This window comes from Perna viridis, chromosome 4 (assembly GCF_037379345.1).
Source record: "Perna viridis isolate PV_CMFRI_1.1 ecotype Kerala chromosome 4, ASM3737934v1, whole genome shotgun sequence".
Lineage (NCBI taxonomy): Eukaryota > Metazoa > Mollusca > Bivalvia > Mytilida > Mytilidae > Perna > Perna viridis.
The window spans coordinates 48,267,360-48,287,710 of record NC_142448.1 but is presented as its reverse complement, the minus strand read 5'-3'; the positions used below and the strand labels follow the sequence as shown (position 1 = coordinate 48,287,710).

At 32.4% G+C, this 20,351-nt stretch overlaps 1 protein-coding gene across 1 annotated transcript; it reads left to right on the top strand.

Annotated features, from left to right (window-relative positions):
* Window positions 1-1,477: 1,477 nt before the first annotated feature.
* Window positions 1,478-19,781, top strand: LOC148620344 (uncharacterized). The gene is made up of 14 exons (XM_088581145.1): window positions 1,478-1,550; window positions 3,559-3,592; window positions 4,154-4,195; window positions 4,777-4,859; window positions 5,651-5,722; window positions 12,501-12,606; window positions 13,493-13,534; window positions 14,368-14,447; window positions 15,025-15,096; window positions 15,328-15,445; window positions 15,877-15,968; window positions 16,746-16,814; window positions 18,893-19,025; window positions 19,713-19,781. The coding sequence occupies exons 1-14, from the start codon at window positions 1,539-1,541 to the stop codon at window positions 19,745-19,747; spliced, it is 990 nt and encodes a 329-aa protein (XP_088437271.1). The 5' UTR covers window positions 1,478-1,538; the 3' UTR covers window positions 19,748-19,781.
* Window positions 19,782-20,351: the final 570 nt, after the last annotated feature.

The following is a 20,351-nucleotide window of genomic DNA, read 5'->3' as shown; positions in this document are numbered from 1 at the left end:
TTCTTTCTTAGATTGCTATATGCTTAATATGCTTCTAACTTTTATTGTTTGTAATTCAATAACGAGGGTGTGCGAGTATAGTACATTGGTACGTGGATAAGTTCATCGCCGAAAGGACTTGATCTCAGATTAGTGTGTTATATAGTTCGACATTTTTTTAAAATATCTTCAGTGTATAAGAAACCATATCATGACGATGTTTATATCAACATTGTGTTAGAAAGACGACCATATTTTTATAAGGAATTTAAGTTTAATTGCATTTTTGTCTGTAAACGATTAACAAATCAAAGATTAGGCAATTTATGCAAATTTAGAGCAATTGAGATAGTAAACTTTGTAAAATTATTTCTACGATGTCACAAATAAAATCTAAATGGAAATATCAGCACTATCAGGTTCCGTCATTTGTTATTTTTCTTAAAACTCTTTTATTATTCACCCGAAATGGTATGCAGTTTCTAAAAAAACACAAATTTCTCCTAATTTTTGTATGGATATTATTTGATGATATTTACTGCTTAAAAAGGCATTGAGACTGAAATACTAAGTTAACTTAAAATGATAATATATTAAATGTAGGTTCTTCAACCCTCTATTTCCATCGGATATGCCGGTAACAAGTCTGTACAGAGGTATTCAACTCCACTTTTTATACAGACTTTCCTTTTTGACTCTACCATTTGAATATTGCCTATATTTAATCAGGTTGTACATTTCGTTTTTACCCTTCATGGAATAATGTAATTAAAACTATTCATATGACATGTTTAGGAATTTTTAACAAATAATTCTAATCTGTTTATTTGAAATAAAAAATTAATCATAGGTTTACCTTGTATATTATCTGCCTCCATTTTAGCAAAAAATACATTACTTATGGAAATTCTCTTACATGTATAAAAGAAAACCTGAAAAAAAGTATATTATTTTACCTCGATTTAACTAAAGTGAGAGTATTTCTGTTGTATGCTCTTCAAATTAGTAATGATGGTATGAATTATTTACAGGAATGACCTTCTTCGGTTGTTTTGCTGCTTCATGTACATGAAGTGTATTATTCGGTCTAAAACACGCTGGAGCCCAGGCATTAAAAACTACCATTTAAATATTTCGATTGCAGGAAACTTATCATCAAATAATCACAGTTTCTTTTCTCCCATTGTAGGCTGGTGATTAAAAATGCATGTAACTTTTTAATCTCCGGTCTCTAATTATACATCCGAGTTTTTTACCGATTAAATGGGAGAAACCCTTCAGTTATTTCTTGATTTTAATTATTTCTCCACTCTCTGTAGTAAAATCAAAATTTAACGTTCTCGCTTAAGCTTGCACGTTGAACATTTTAATTTTACAAGCTTGAGTCGAGAAATAATTTAAACAACTTACTATTAAGGGAGAATCTGTTTATCTTATAATGGAATACTTGTTTCTCCTTGACAAACCAGAAACATTGTTATGATATTTATGCCACAAATTCATGATAGGTATAGTATGATAAGAATGACATACATTCAAAATTTACACTTATAATCTGAATGTGTGTAAAGGTGAGTATTCCTATAGAATATTCAAATATTTTCATACAGACACTTGTAAAACGGTCGTTGAATAAAATAATTAGTATGTGCTGGTATTTGAAACCATATATATATAGTAGATCTTATCGCTGTGCATGATCTTCACCTTACGTATATAAATATAATCTGGACCATATATGTACATATGTATACATTTATTTACCTACATGGTTGGTCCATGTATACAGGGCCTTTCAGCTAACCCTATCGCTAGACCAAACAGCTATTGTTTGAAAAAAATGATTGATATAAATTTATGAAATAATACAAAACAGATTTGAAGCCATTGTACTTTGTTCTTAACAAAACAATGACCATGTCCGGGCTAATATTATCATACGCTTGTTGCCATCGCTGTTTCAATTACCGGATTTTTGTGGAACATTTATGTTATGTCGATTTATTTGAATATTTTTAGAAAAGATTTATATTGGTTATAATATACTAAACACAACAAAAACAATACAACATGTCTATCATAATAAATATTTCATCGTCTTTTAGAACATATAACAAATAGATGAAATAGAGTGAAAGCATAATGAAATAAGTTTCGACCAGATACAATAGTACGTTGGATCAAAAAGTTTTTGAATTTCAATTTGCGGAATCATGTAGTAGGATAATAGCATTTGGATCTGAAACGACAATATGCTGTTATCAGCAATTCAGCATCAGCATCAATTTGCCGTCCCATATGCATAGCAAACATGTCACGTCGCGACGCTAAGACAACTGTTGATCACACTATGCAGCTCTTGTATGGTAGAAATTTCCCACTCATACCATATACTAACCCCCATTCCCTAGTGTCCCCATCCTATTTCCCATTCCCCAAAAAAAAATTCCCATCCCACGATACAATCCCCTTTGCGTATTTCTTATCAAAAATTTACATTCTCAAATGAAATTTTATATTTTCAAATTCTGAAACAGTTCAGCTGTTATTTTAATTAAATTAAATATATTTCGTCATATCAATAAAGCTTTTAAACCTAATTTCCCTGTACTCCCCATTCGAAATCCCCGTCCCCCCATACACCATTCCGATCCCAAATCTACATTCCCAATCCGTCCATATATCACATAATAGGAACCTTTCCCCTATACAAGTACTTTACAACATACGCGATGACTTTTCATTCTATATAGTCAATTTCATTTCATTCCTTCAGCACTTGCGTATGAATATTTCATATCACAACTTGCACGTTTTGCAGACTATTTGTATCGCGCCAGACGTCTTATAATTAGGCTTCTGGAATAGGGTCATGTTCCTATAAGAAATCATCACTACAGAAGTTGTGTGGTCGTCATGAAATCTTGGATCGTTACGGTGTATCAATCTGCAGAAAGAGAACCGATTTGTGTAATGTGTCACAGTTTTCGTTTCCTCTTTCGTCTTCCCCGGACTTGACTTTTTAAGAGCAACTCGATGGATGTTTCTATAAAAGCAGAGGACGTTACTCTACCGATGCACTAGGTCCATGCTTTAAGTGGAGTTAGAGCTGCTCATTTTATTTTTTGTTGTTTTGCCCGTATTATTTTGGGTTTTTTTTATGTTCTTCGAATTTCTGGTGTGTGTCGGTTTTCCATATCTGATCTTTGTCGCTGGATTACATTCTGTTGATTTCCGCTAGAATCATGGTTCCTTTTATACTCTTGCATATGTCTTACGGTGTGCGGCCGGTAATAAGGTGAGTCTGTTTTCGTCAGAGAAGTCGCCATTCTTATTGTTGTTATCGCACTGCGTGAGCGTGCATCTTTAGCCCTCTTGCTATTTCTACATACACTCTTTTCAACACATATTTTTTATAAACACTGGCACCAAAGGTTTGTTTTTCACATTTTCAAATGGCTAATGGCTTGCTTAAGACAATAGCCCAAATATAGACACCAAATGATATAAATATGAATAGTTGACGTTTACACATACTACTTTGTGTTGTTGCTACTGTACTCTTTGCATACATTCTAGGTCAAAAAGTCCCGAATGAATAACGTTTTTGTAGGTTCGTATATTTAACAGGATCTATGTAGTTCATGAAGGATGTGACAATTTATTAAAAGTACTTTGTGTATTCCTCAATTTACACTTCCTTTTTGTGTGATGTACATTTTAAAATTTATGAGCTTTATCTATAAGAATTAAACGAATTGTCCTTCTGAGTAGTTATGCCTTACCTAGAAATTCACTATAATTTTTTCGAAAACAACGTGTCTTTGGAAGAACATCACAAAAGGAAACAATTTAAACAAACAAGTAGATACTGACCTAAAACCGTTTTACGTTAATTTGTTTTAAATTCGCAAAACAATATTTATGACATTTCAACCGTCATATTTAGGCTGTTATAACGTACATCAAAATTCTATACGTTCTTTTTATATACTTAAACCCCTCAATTTTTTTAAAAGGTTTTATAAATCCACAGTTGTAATATTGTCTTTGTACATAAACATGCGAGAACATTGGAGTGATAATTACTTGTATATTTATCAAGGCCCACTATATTACGCTTTCTGTAGTGATTGGAACAATAATTTCTTTCAGTTATTTGATCTATTTGCAGGTGGTTTGTTTTGCCTTTTATTTTCTATCACACATTCAGAAGGTTTGTTTACGTACCATTAAGCGTGACATTATGTGATTCCTATTTCACTAACCTTTTTAAAAAGGTTAAACTCCTTTTATTGGGGTGATATTTACTTGTATATGTATCAAGGCCCACTTCATAATGTGTTGTAAGCATTATTTTACCGAAAACGTAGTATTGTATATATATATTTTCTAAAAAAAAATTAATGTCGATGCAAAAACTCTTCTTCATTTACGCTTCATACGGTTAGAATATTGTAGTTTAGTGCTTTTTGAGCTAACGGACAAAAATACTGCTTAATGGGTCTGATTAGGTTAAAGCAGATTTTGTTCTGTTAGTAATACTTGTTCAACCTTAAAAAGCATGAATATGCGGTTATGGACGGTAACCTCAATAAAGTATTCAATAAATCGGCAACATTTCTGACTGTTTGCCTTAAAATCACAAGATAGTCATATTTTAAGCATCAATCACAATTGAAGCTTCGCTGCCAAATAACTAAAATAAAAGACTACATGTATACATATTAATTTTGTATTGAATCTTGCCATTAAAATGCTTTAACATACATGTCACTTTTTTATTGAAAATCATAGGTTTGCAATGTTTATCATGTGATTCGTCGACCAATCCAGTAGACTGTCTATTACATCATGCTAATTGTGACTCCAACACAGAGGTAATTTGTTCATTTGATTCACATTTGGTAAATATAAATAAACCCGTGGTCCTACATTTTAAACTGTTGTAATATAACTGTTAACGAATCTACATATATATTAAAAAGACTACCTGCCACAAAATGGAAGATTTGCCCCACAATAATTAATCACATCGTGTTAATTTATTAACTGAGATGATAGATAAAAAATATAGTTTTTTTCACAGTGTTTATACAAAGTCAAAGACTACAAAATTGTATAACCGTGTAATTTTGTTTGGATTGTTAAGTAGCACTCCACAGCTAAGGATCATGCAAAATGTGATTCATGGGTAAAAAGCCTACATAGTTTTCTTTTTGATATTTTGTTTGAAATGTCATAGTAAACAGAAATTAACATTTGTTTTTTTTTTATATAACCCGTGTTCATAGGAAATAAAAATTATATAGAATACAGTGTAGATTTCAAAATTAAGAGATAACTCTGTAAATGACGCTCAAATACAATAGAATCTACTGGACTTTCAATGTTTATTATCTTCTAAAAGCAGGCAGATTTGAATGAATAATTACATATTTCATAGTATAGACCCATAAAACAACTTAATTACAAAAATAAAAATATGTAGCCTTTTTTAGGGTGTATCACATTTTTCAGATTTTGCATGATTCTTACAAAGACAGCAACTTAATATCATTGTAAGAATGACCGATAACTAAGGTAACATATTCTGAACAGCCTGTTTTACGCTTCAAATAATAAAAGTGTTACAAATGGTAATTGACAGTTTCAATATCTTCCTTTTTAGAGGTGTTTTCTTGATGAACTTATAACTGATAATCTCGAAAAAAATTACCAGGCTGGCTGTAGATCATCAAAGGTACGAACAAAAAACGTAATACACAATTTGATAATCGTCTTTGGTACTTTGTAGTACCCAATATAATGCAATATCCAAAAATCAATAATACTCTATATAAATATGAAAAAAACATGAAGTGTAAAAAGAGTATCAAGCGATATGTCACATAAAATGTATAAGTATTTACGTGTTTGTATATATTAAGTAAATTGTAGCTACACCTCGGGGTGAACATGTATAGTCTGGGGATAACAAACTGATCCACGAAAGTGTTAAACACACCACCCTGAGACATGTAATAGAACGAAATTTATCCTCGTACTGAACTAATAAAAACAACAAATTGACATGAAGTTTGGTCAAATATTTTGTTATATGTACTGACTAAGGCAGCGTCGGCCTACAGTCTGTTGCTAAATACAGTGTTGGTTTCCATAACTCTGATTGAGTAATTGATAGATTTGTTGTAGCTTTAACTCCATTTGCATATATGTCATTCATTTCAAATCGAAAACGTTTGATCGCTCAACCGCGCTTTGTACTATTCCCACCCGCTTAGTGGTATTTAAAGCGGTAGCTAATATAAGCGACATCACAAATGTAGGCATTAAACCTCGACAAGGGCAAGTTATTTTGACTCAGAGCAATCCAGTGGTCATTCTTCTCTAATATGGCTGCTGCTCCGCGGCGAGACAGTGACTGCAAACTACCTAAAAGACATAAGTGCGACTCAGCTTTGGATCTATCACATAACCCCTTACAAACATGTTATGAGTGAACCAATAGAGTTTGTTTGTTTGTTTGTTGGGGTTTAACGTCCGAGCAGCAATATTTCAGCTATATTCAGACAATGAACATGAACTGGATGATAAAATGAACATGAAATGAAAAAAAAGGATGGGTCACAAGGATAATAGGGTCGACAAATTTAGATTGCCACTGGAAAAAGGGGGATGGGCAAGGTCGGGCAATTTAGCCTCCTGTGGCGGAGCGCAAAGGTTCCTACTCCTATCGAATACCACAGCAGGGTTCTTTAACGTGCGAGGAACGTGGCATCTTTCCCAACACGGTGCACCACTATGGTTTGCGGTCAGGTTTTCCGTATTATAGCCTGACAACCCCAGCATGTAACACGCCAGGGGTACCCCATTCCACCACCTGGGGCACACATCCCAGTTGCTCTGTGGGCAGAGCGCCTAGCCCCCGGCTAGGTTTCTGAGCACTATTTAGTCGCCTTTTACGACAAGCTTAGCGCTGCTGCAGGCCTATTCTTTTAACACCCGGACCTGCACGGGTAGTGAACCAATAGAGATAATCGGATAACTAACATACGTACCTAACGTTCTTACCCAGCGAAAGAATCCCAAAAGAGTCAGTATTTTAAATTATGTCTATCTCTATCTCCCTTATCTCAAGTTTTGTGATACACTGTTACAGTAAGGATTCAAATAAGTAATACTTTAAGTTTGAAAAAGAAATTAAACAACTTGTTGTTTAGCATTTTATAGCAAACATAAGTTCTATCCGTATTTTTGGTCCAGATAAAGTATCTTCTTTAGTGTAAACATCTAGACCCGCCATTTGTTTGACTTATTCTTAATTATAAGCATGATATTTTGTTGGCCAAGAAAATAATGGTTTTATAGTTTATAATAGATTTACAGTTTAATTTCAAATGTTTAAGCCTTAGCTTATTTTGACGAAATGTACAACAGACAAAATATTAAAATAAATGTAGAAACATTTAGATTCTGATTATGTTTTTTGTTTACTTTTTCACAAGGTTTTGTCCAATTTTGTCGGTATATTATGGGTTTCAATGTAGTTTTCAGATGCATTTCGATAGGGAATCTTTAATGATTTATTATTTTAATCGTATTTACATGTTTTATGAAGATGGGAAAAAATTATTGTACAGGTGACATTTTCATTTTTTCTGGTTAAAAGTATTTCCCATTGCAAACAGCATATTCATCAATATGCTGAATACGAATATCGGTCTGGATCTACAAAATATAATTAACAATACAAATAGTTGTCTTTCATACTATATTCACGTGCATAATTCTTATGGTTGAGGCACAGGGACGGGACCTGCTCCTACTATCAAATATGCAGCCCCACTAGTATATAGCCTATACAAGGGTGATCCCAGATTTTACCATTCTTACTCAATTTCTACAATCGCTTGCATCGATGAAACTACTTCGACCTTGACATCGCTAGACAGACAATAGAAAGAGTGGAGAAATTCGTGTTCCTAGTGTTAGTGCAAATAAGTCAAAATGTAAATAAAATTGTTGCACACGAAGGAAATAAAACAGGGATTTTATTGCACTATCAAAGTATATATACTTCATAACCTCCGGAAGTGTAAAGTTTGCCTTTGTAAGATATTTATAGGCCAATTTAGTTGAAACGAACCATGATGGAAAAGTGTTAGGAAAGTTTTTCCACATATTATTCTTATAAACAGACAATTTAAGTTACACTGCTTCATAATTTGATCTAAGTTTAAATTTAAGTTTAAAAGACCAAGTTGAGAATAATGATGTACCACCAATTGCCTGATTCTTAAACAGAATGATACTGAAGTATTTGTCTAACGATGTCAAGGTCTAACTTATTTCACTTTCGGTCCAATTATAGTCGAACCTCGGTAGCTCGAATTCCAAGGGACCATTGACATGTGTTCGAGTTATCGGGAGTTCGAGAAATTGAAGTTCGTATATTTCCGGATTTTTTTCGGTGCCGGTCTGAGTTAGACTTTATCGTTAGAAATTGCCTACTTCCTACGAAGTTGTGTTAGTTCGTGGATCTTTTTCGTTCGCATTTGGAAGATTATGTTGATTTGAGAACATTAAAAATGCTGTGTTCGCTTTTAAAAACGTTAAAAGTTCGAGTGACTTGGTCAATGATTTATTTTCATCCGATTTTCTTTCATGCTTTTATCATACCGACTTCGGTACATTCTCGAACTTCAATCAGTGTTATGTTAAAGATCAAAACTAAAACCTAATGAGTGATGACTTAAATTTTACCTGTAATTAACTAAAATGACACTGAATAATGATAGGGTTTCAGTTTTTCACACCTTTTATTACCCAAGCTGACAAAAATGCTGACGAGTTCGAGTTAGTGAGGGTTATTCTGTAAGATTTATTACCGAACGGACCGACTAGTCAGTTCGAGTGTTCGAGAAATCCAAGGTTATTTATATTGATTATATAGGAGAAAATTTTGGTACTTTGAATTGTGTTCGAGAAATCCCGGGTGTTCGAGCCATCCGAGTTCGAGCGAGTAAAGTTCGACTGATTCATCAATTTGTCAAGTGATTGCTGAGCAGTAAATATTGATATAGTCGATTTAATTTTTAAAAAAGTAGTTGAATCGAGGCACCCCCAAATCTGGGATCCTCCTTGTATAGGTTATATACTAGTGGGGCTGCATATTTGATAATGGGAGCAAGTCCCCTGGTTGACGAAAACTGTACATGTACATGTATGCCCAGTGATATTTTAATCTAAAATTTTAATCCCTACTATACATTCGCTCTATTTTTTTCTTGTGTACAATTCAACTTTAGTTTTTAATATAACATAACATACGTGTATTACTTTGATGATGGTTCGGTTTATAATTTCAAAAAATGTAATCATATCATAACGTATGTGTGTTTTTTGGAATATTTAAAAATTCGTTTTTTATACCATTAAAATTTAACATGTTTGATATTTTTGTAGGCATACCTCGCGAAGTAGTTACGAATTGGCAATAATAAAAAAAATTGTCTATTGAAAAATAACATAAATTTTCTATGTGCATATTGTTTATTGCGCAAAGTCAATTAACAAAATATGCACATGGAAAATTTATATTATTTTTCAAAAGACAAAATTTTTATCATAGCCATTTCTTCTAAATTAAATAAAACATATTTTTATCTTTAAACTTGAGAAAAGTAGCTCTGAATAGGGGCGTGTCAATAATCCATTCAGATATAACAAAATTATTTTAGACAATCAGATAACAGTATTTATCTCAAATTAATTTATTTAAGTATAAACCGATATACACAGATCTAAAAATAGAATTACCGAAATAAAAGCATTCACCCTACCAGCCACGTTATCATGTGCAAACATTTATTGACTCAACAAATAAATTTATTATTATTTTCAACTTGTATGTTTCAAGTGCACAGAAAGTTACTTTTTTTTTAAAGAATTATCCCGACCTTGAATTAATTCACATTTGGAAGAAACGAATAGGACGGGGAAAAAGATATCAAAAATATCAAAAATCTACGTTATTTGTCTGGTACATGTATCACCAACAAATATTTCTAACTAAATCAACGCAATGATTTGAACATGCTTACTCAATTTCTACAATCTAAAAATTGTATTGTTTGTCTAGCGATGTCAAGATCGTAGTAGTTTCATTTCGGTAAAAGCGATTGTAGAAATTGATTTAGAATGTTGAAATTATTTTCACCACCTCAAAACATCAGTGGACAGCATGAGGCGGTAACAGATATAACCCCTGTTTTTACAGTTATATTGGTTTTATATGTTTTTGTTATGATTTAGTTTGTTTTGTCGTTGGAAGTTGGTTTAATTGTAATGTCATTGTAACTGCTTTTTACCAGATAGAAAATGGTCAAGTGTCTTGTTAGTTTTAAATGGTTTTACATAATTATATATGTATTTTTTACTTTTGGTATATTGGTGGCTCAAGTCACGTTATCACGTCAGTACTAACTACAAGATACAAAATGCCAACACCCTCAAACCAATGTTTGCTGTAACTTCGTTATTAACTTTATGAATAAATACAAGTTTTTATTGCTTCTAAATATTCAGCATGATTTGAATAGAATCCATTAGAAAAGTGAGGCACCAACCAGTTGAAAAGCCTAAATCATTGTTTTATGTCCCGCGACAAACAGTTGGGGGACATATTTATTTACCCCTGTCCGTCCGGTTGTCCTTCTGTCCGGATTACACATGATAATGGTTTGTCCGGCTATCTCCTTGTACAGTTTTTGAACTACCTCTAAAATATTTTAAAGAATATTTCTACATATGATGAAGGTGTGCAAGCCAAAAGTATTTTGATTTTCGTGAAATATTACGGAAAATGGGGATAGTTACACTTGGTCATTTTACTCAGAAATATATGGATTATGGCTTGCCCGGGTATCTCCTCATACAGTTTTAGAACTACATCTAAAATATGTCGCAGGATATTTCTACACAAGATGAAGGTGCGCAGGGTCACAGGATTTTGATTTTCATGAAATATTACGGAAATTGGTGATAGTTAGACTTAGTAATTTTCAGCAGAAATAGGGTTATGTGGCTTGTCCGGCTATCTCCTACTGTAGTTTTTTAACTAAATCTAAAATATTTTTTGCAGGATGTTTCTACACATAATGATAGTGGGCAAGGTCGTAGGATCTTGCTTTTTGTAGAATATTACGGAACTGGGTGATAGTTGGACTTTTTTCAGAAATATACCCCAGCAATAAAGTTCGGGATTTGTTATTGGGTTAACTTTTTTAATGTGTCCATCGGTCAGTCCATCAGTCTTCTTTTTCTCATCGCAAGTATGTTTGCAGTACATAATCTTATATGTCTATATAATAAACATACTGCATCAACCAACAGTATATAATATTTCTGAATCTGAAAACCATGTCTTCATACAAAAATAAAAATGTTATTAATTTGGCAAATCTAGCGAGCGGGGGCTTCATCATTAGTGTCTAACAGACACATTTGATTTACTAAAAAAATATCACTACTAACGAATGACGCGGGGGCTCCTGTGACAAATAGGGCTTCTGTTTTTTTTTACTAAACTCTCCCCACCCCTCCCCAATTTGAACAATTTCTTTTAAAATCAATCTGAAACCTAACCACTGCAAATCACTCGTGAGGTTTGTGGGAATGAATTAGAAATTTAGGCAGTATCCAAGCCTACGTGTTTCTTTTTTAATTACCCCCCCCCCCCGCACACACACACACACACACCCTTTCTGAAAAAGCTGTTCCCCGTATACAGATTTCTGAGGAGAATCAAAGTCATTCAAGATTTCATCCCTTCCTATCATTCACCAAAGTTTGACCCCTACCATTGCATGCACATCATATATCATTCGTGTGTTTTGCATTGTACTCGAAATTTACGCAATCTGCAAACTAACTTATTTGAAGAAATTAAGGAAAGGGGAATAAAACGAAAGTAAAGTTGGGACTTGTTCCGTCAAAAAGGTTTGTATCCAGATCAAAAACTTGTCTATTTCAGGACATTTCTGTGAAAAGAAAGATAACTCGAATGTATTTTTATTCTTTTTTACATTTCGTCCGTTCGTCAAGTTAGTTATCCGATCATCTGTTATACGTATTATTTAACCCCCGTTAAGGTAAAACTATAGGAGAACATTCCCTGTCAATCAAAGTATTTACTTTAATGTGCATATCTAACTTGTGCATGCGATATTTCAGTGATTGGTTAATGGTGGTTTTACGTTCAATTGCAGATATTTCGTACATTTTAAGGCGACAAGGGTAGTCGAACAGACACTGGTCTGGATATTGTATGATAGGTATCCCATGTCGGTATGTCACCTACAATACACCATACTGAGTGCGAGCCAATCTCGCCGTCACTCTATCCTGTATGCCTTGTGTTTGGTAAGGAAGCACAAATATTTCTCGGGTGATCATGCTGATAATTGAACCCATGAATTTTGATCATATTTATATAAAATTTAGTGTTCATTTTGCAGATATGTGATATGATTATGGGTGGAACTGGAAAAAGAAAAAGGAACTTGATTGCCTGTGCACAGTGTTGTAATACTACCAACTGCAATGCTGATTTATGCAGTATTCGTACGTCTGTTTAACATCAAGATAACTCTCATCAACCTGCTTCATGTTTGTCGTGTTTCACCTTAGTGAATTCAATATATGTAATGGAATGGGTCTACTAATAATTGTCAATCCGAGTATTTTCTTAACAAAACATTCGAAATAATGACTCAAAGCTTGTCTGAAACCTAGTTACAGAGCAAATAGTAATCAATCGTGGACCCTAAATTAACACACGAACGAAGAATAATGAACACAAAGACCACAAAACCCACACTATAAACAAATGAAAGATGTACTCCAGATGTATGAGCAATTGCTTCTTTGTGCATATCATCGTGTAGTGCGCGAGAGACTCTTTGACGCAATATTTCTAATGTACTTACTAGATGTTATGATGCAACATAGTTTTATCTTAAAAACCAACAACAATAGCGACTCAAGAATATATTCTAAGACAACATAGTTAATACAATTGAAAGAGTAATCAATGGAAGGTTATAGCGGTAATCAAAAGAATGGGACAAAGACCAGGCATGGAAAACAGATATACACAACAAAGAACATAAAGTAACTAAAATCATACATACAAAGTAACAAATGCAAATGAGAAACTCGGACTCCACTAAAAAAATAACGGATGAAGTTCAAAGTATCTAGCAAGTAAAATATAACCTACAATAATACATGGCATATTATGGAACGCTTATTTAAAGACACACTTTGAGTAAGTCTATTTTGAGATATTCATCTTATAATTTCAAAGGTAATTGATCTTTTATTGATCTTTTTTGACAATTATGACATTTGTGATGTTGGTTTTAGATAACAATGTGTAACTCATCCTGACTTCATTAATCAATTTAAATCGAGATATTTTTAATTATGAACTTATCTAATTTTCCAGACATACGACCACCAACAACAACAGTTCCTCCACCACTTAATGGTAGGCCATGATTGAGACGTTCTTTTATTTTCAGAAAATCCCCATTTGTGTATACCCCATTATTTCCTTAATCAAACCTGTACCATAAGGTTTTAGAAGAAGCTGTTTTAAATCTGTTAACGCATTCACAAATTATTCGATTCTTATCATCTGCGGTCAAAATGATAAGAAAAATGTATTTTTTATGTCTGTATATATCTTTTCAATGAATGTTTATATTGTCACGGTAACAAGCTTAAGGAATTTGTCTTACGAATTGATGTTTCAAAATTATTATAATTATTAAATGCAAATTGTTGCAGGGTAGCTGATACAAGGAATTGCTACTAGAAATTTTCTCTGATATATGTTCAACGTGTCATTGTTTTTCTTTCCCCTTCTGATTACCCCGGACTTGACATTTTATGGGCCGCAGGTATTTCTAGAAAAGGAGAGGACGCTTACCATACCGGTGCACCTGGTCCATACTCCTAATTTTAAAGGGGAGACCGTGTTGCGCATTTACCTTTGTTGTTTTTTACGTACTGATTTGTTTATTTTATGTTCTTTGTTGTGTGTGCCTGTTTGCCATATCTTGTCTTTGTCCCTGGATTACATTCTTTTGATTTCCGATAGAATTTTGGTTCCTTTGATTACTAAATCGTTTAATTGGGATATATGTTTATAGCCTTTGGATATGAGGAACGGACCTAGGTGTACGAAATTAGCCTTTGGCTTTGTAAAAAATGCACTGCATATTGTTGTAATACTGCCACTGTTTCGACTAACGTTAATATTTAAGTCAATTTTTGTTTATATATTGTGAAGATGAATGATTGATGGTTAAATTGCAGGACTGAAATGTTTGTCGTGTACCAAAGTCTCAAGCTTGACAGAATGTGCAACAAAAAGAGTGGAATGCAGAGGAAATGAGGTATTTGATCAGTGATCATTAATATTTTAAATTTAAATAAATCGCTGTAAAATCACTGGTTTATATATTAACGGAAATTAAAGATGCATAGAACTATTCAGGGATTTTTGAAAAGAAAAGTTCTTAGCAAAGGTTAATGACACACTTACAAACTGATAAACTCTAGGTAAAGTCAAAAGAAATGACGAAAGGAAAGTCCATTTAACAAAGGATTATATCCAGGCAAAAATGGGAAAGTTGAAATTAACCGTAATTGTCCTGAGTTGGTACAGCCATTTCTGATAGAACTGGTGGGTTAAAACAGGTATAATAGCCCATTTAACCCTTCCATTACATAACGGCTAATTGTTTCCGTTACATGCATATCGCAGTACCAATAGGCACAAAAACTGCTGCCGATTAAGTTGGATAAACCAATAGTCAAAGAATTTCTTCCATTCACAATTACATGTCAAAAATCAGTGTAGCATATGGCATTAATGTAAACGAGCACTCAAGACAGCACTGGAATAACTATTTTATTGATGTACGTGATATAAAAAATATATAATTTCATAATTCAGTTATTTTCATTTAGGTTTGCTTTACCGAAATGATGATTAATCGAAATCTTCAACAAGAATTTTCGGCAGGGTGTAGGCAAAAAGTGGTATGTATTGTTTCATGATTTCGTATTCAAAATCTTAATTAAACCTCAATAATTTGTCATCAAAAACAAAACAGCATTGATTACCAAATGATTCCAAAAAAATTCATGAGCGAAACATTTCAAAATGCTAAGTTTTCACGAATGAGTAGAACTAGTTATCAGCGTATTGAGTAATACAATTCATCAAAAGAACGGATCTGTTATTTAACTTTTTGTATCCTTTTTTCTTAGATTTGCCCTGAAGTTGTCCAAACTGGAAAAAGGAATGACCGGGTAGCATGTTCTCAATGCTGCAGTCAGACACCTAGTAAAGACGGTGTACCATGTAATGGTAGATTATGCGGCCAAAGTATGCGGATGTTTCGTAATAATCAACTAATTGTAGTCCATTTTGATGAGAAATGTTTAGCAACTTAGATACCAACAATTAAATGAGTGAATGTGGTTATGTGCTACTTTTAAAACATTGTACATCAGTTTTTTATACGTGCATTTGTTTACTACACCTTAACTAAACGAATACAATACAACAATTGATTTAGCTGTAATGTATTTAAATTTTAATACAACAAAAAATCATTTAATCATCAATGTTTTTATAAACTTGATCTAATCTTCTTTAAGTGATCATAATAGAATTTATTTAGAGATCGTCTCGACTTCTTGCAAATTTGTTGCAGTGTGTATAAATCTGTGAAATCGAGTGAGTTTCATACACATTTAGAATATCATTACTTCATCAATATTTTCTTTTAATAAATATTTAATTTCATTGAACAGATATTACAGAAATACACTATGAGTGTGGTATGTGTGATAGGGTAGAATATCCTACTCTTTGTCAATCTTTCTCGAAATGTGCGGCAGACGAGGTAAGTTAAATCAGAATAACCTTTGACCTTTTTGGCTGTCGTATCCCAGTATAAAAATTACTTGATTGTATAGAGATTGTAGATATTGCAAACAACGTGAAATCCTTTAACAAGAACAAGGCATTGACTTTCAAAACTACCTTAATAAAGTCAGTCAGAATTAAATTGTCGTTGTTCTCTTGTTTTGAGATTTAGAATTATTGAAGTATCTGAATAAAAAAAAACATCTGAACAAGAACAAGGAAAATCAAATGGAACAGAAATAAACAACAACAAATACAGCAGAAATAAAACAAACCCACTAAAAACTACACTCCAAAAAAACCCATATTCTATGTTGTGGTGGAACAAGGCTTTTGTTTATTTGTTTTTTTTTCTAATTTCTATTTAGGAATATCTTATACACATAAAAATTGCTAATATTCAACGTGTCAAAAAAGTTTTTCGCTTTGATAAAGACAGACTTTGTAAAGTTCAAAGACTCGTCAATGCTTTCACAAAAAGTAAATAAGAATGAAAGGTAGTTCATAATTATCTGGCAAATCCGAACTTAATTGTGGTTAAATGTTCTTTAGGAAAACAATGAACACAAGTTCATTACACAGTCGATCTTACATACAATTTTCTATTTTTTACTTCGATATCTTAGTTTGGTATCATCATTACCTCAACGTTTAAAATATTTTTTGCGGCTTTTGTATAATAAAAAAAGGTAATACGATTTTGTTCATGTTAGATATGTATAGTGTGTGTTTACTACTTGTCTTATTTATTCAGGTTTGTCAGGTTAAAGAGTATTACTACAGAAACAACGTATTTTTTCAACTTCGATGTCGTCAGAAATCCGTATGTAGCCCGTATTTTGTATGAGCAAACATAAACATTTGACTGAAATATTTATTTGAAACAAGAATTGAAGAAAATCCTCACATCTATGAACACAACACATTATTGTATTAAGTATTGAAATAGCTAACATTTACTGTGTAACAATACTTAATTTTCTTGTTTATTTCCCTCATTCTCCATCAGCTTTGTCCTGTTTTACACTTCCTACTTTAACATGACCCATTTTCAATGATCACTCTTCTGTAATTCATTTAAATAATTGTTTGTTTTAACAATCTCCAGAAAAATATTTTTAAATTGAACTTTAAATACAATTCATCTATTTTACACGTTATTAGTTTTAACTGGTTGATTTTGTACTAGACTTGGAATCGATTCCCCAAAGGCCAATGCAGCTGATCGAGAATCAAGACGGTGCCAATACAGAATCAGCCAGTTTCTAACACTTTTACTTAATAGTCCAAACAGTCAGTACATTTGATCCGTACGACAATCTGGTCCGTATTTATATTGGCCTTTGGTAGGCTGCACCGCCCTGTGTATTTTTTTATAGTTTTGATTGCGAAATGAAGGTAATTATTTTTTTTTCTTGGGATTACAAATGTTGTTTTTTTATTTAAGCGAGTGCCTGTGGAACAAAATCTAAGAATAATTGCACTGTAAAGTTTATTTACTGAGTTCGGGTCAGGAACGTATTCAGGCCAAATGAACTGCAGATAAAATTTGCCATTCTCACTTGCAACATTTGCAAAAATAGGTTTGGGAAAATACTGTCATCCATATCATGAATGGTTACATTCATGACAGACGGACGACATCTATCAATTTTTGGCCGTTTAAATTGCTGCACCGGAAACGGGTAGTGTATTGAAGACGGGCAGTACGAACTACGTAGAACTGCAATATGATTCCTATATTAATACGGACTAGTGCAATGTGAAACATACTGGTCATGCCGATGTTAGCACATTAGGGCTGATGTTTACATATTATTCAAAATTGTCTTTATCTGCAACTTTATTTGTACTTTTCATTCCCTATAAAATTTGTTTAATCTTTACATCTAATAACATATGTGATATATCCAAATCTTCTCTGACCCGTCGCCTCATTTCATGATAAATTAGTAGTTTACTTTATGAAATTTCAACCTAATGACCATTTTAAGTGAAAGCTGAAATGTTTCGGAATGAGATAAAGATATAAGAGTCGAACAGGTACATGTATCAAGATATGTTCACAACTTGTATTAATGTATATACATGCACTTATAGAATTAGGATTCTCGTAATTTTTTTTCATATGACAATGGTGTGTTATAAAAAAAAGTTTCAATAAACTAACTTTGGAATACAATCTTCTTTACATAAGACCTCAGGTGAAAAAAGGTCACATTGGTAAAATCTTAGTTTGTTTATTTGTAGCAGGGTTGAATTTGTTATTTGTCAATTGTATATTCAAAATTTGTCGAACTTAACCTTTAACTTTTAGTAGTAATGTTTCTTATGTTCTGTTTGGTACTATTTTATAACCTTTGATTCAGTGGCTCAACTTCTTAGATAACGAAATATTTGATTGAATTAAAGTTAACTCTATTGCATTATTGGAGAATGCCTAGAGTTACGGTTTTTTTGGGGTTTTTTTGTTTTTTTTGTTTTTGTTTTTTGGTCTTTTTTAATATATATATATATATATATATATATATATATATATATATATATATATATATATATATATATATATATATATATATATATATATATATATGCTGGCAAGGTAATAAGAGGACACATTGTTATATTTGTATCATTTTTTGATGAAGTTTAACTTTAATATTAATATTGAAGTGATATATATCTTAGTAAATCTTATTAGTAGATTTGTTTCATAATTTGGCAATTTTGTTTCTGGAAGTTCATCTTGCGCATTGTAAATGTTATATTTATATGAATGCTTAAGGTGACGCCGTTACATATCTATATTTTGTAAGAGAGTTACTTCCGATAAAAAGAAACATATAAATTCTGAAATGTTTGTCATTTGTCCTGCGATTGCATACCTTATATTTTATATAGATATGCGACGCAGATCTGAAAAATTATAAAGCTAGTCATCCTGCTGTTGGAAAGCGAGCTGCTGTAGAGGTTTGTTCAGCTTGTTGTGAAGGAGATCGCTGTAACCAAGGACCATGTCAAATTCTGGCTAGAGGTGTGCAAACAATATTATGGTTAATGTGCATATTTGGTACATGTACATATAGATGATAAAGAAAAAAATCAAATACACACACACACACACACACACACACACACACACAAATTAGACCAACAAAAAAGAAAACTAAAGAAACTAGAATTCTCTTTCAACCTTTTTGAAATGCTTGGGCAGCCTCTAGATATGTCTACAGCTTTAACCTCATTATTTTGTCATCTTGTGTAGCAATATACATCCTTAACATGGCGTAGCTTTGTCAAAGCAATTTTCTTAACGATGAAACATGAATTGTTTAGGGGAAGTTAAAATCAGAAAAAGCTAACATGCTTATTTAAAAAAATGCGTTTTTAGAAATTTCATGGGCACTTGTAAAATTAATAAATCTAACCTATACTCAAATCGGTTCCTGAATTGTTATATACTGATGTTATGATAACGAATAGTATAAAAGAAATGAAAAGCAAACAAAAAACAAATCTAAACAGAAAAAAACCAGAGTAATTGACTTGAAACATGGTAAAAACATCAATGAATTTGTATTTATAATTAAAATATTTTTTGTTTACTTTACTAAATCAATATATCATGCTCTTGATTTGTATGTTATGTTTAATAGCGTGATAATATCAATAATTTTAGTTCATGCTGATACCACTGTTTTATTTATACTTTTTTTTTCAGAGCAAACTTGTTACGATCAATCTGTTTGTAGCTAAATATGAAAATGGAAAAAAAGATTATCAAATTTGACGTGTTTGGTATTGTACTTTTGTTTCCCTCGGTTTCATTTTTAAGGTACTTATGTTATCTAATTACTACAGTGTACTTAGACATCTCTAGCTTAGTGTTTATTGCCATTTTATTTCATTCTTTAAAACACGAACAGCATACTATATATAAGAAAAACAAAACCGAAGCGTCAATGATGGGACAATGTAATAACATCAAAAATCCAAACACTGCATGAACCGGGAAAAAAAGAAAAAAAGAAAACAAAGACTATCTACAAACACAATGCAGCTCACAGAATAAAATGAAGTCACTCAGTCTTACACTGATCATAAGTTGACTTAAGTTTTACGAACTTTGAATTTTGTGTACATAACATAAATGAAACAGAACCTATATGGCTCCTATGGAAATAGAAGGCTTGGATATCCATAAAACTTAAGTTAATTCACTATCTCACTTTAAAAGACCTGTATCAAGTCGGAAACATAATGGCTATTTTCATGTTTCCAGTTTATGCCAGTTCATGTACTTTTCAATAGGATTGGAACATTATTGATGTATTTCGAAAATGACGTATGGAGTAAAGAA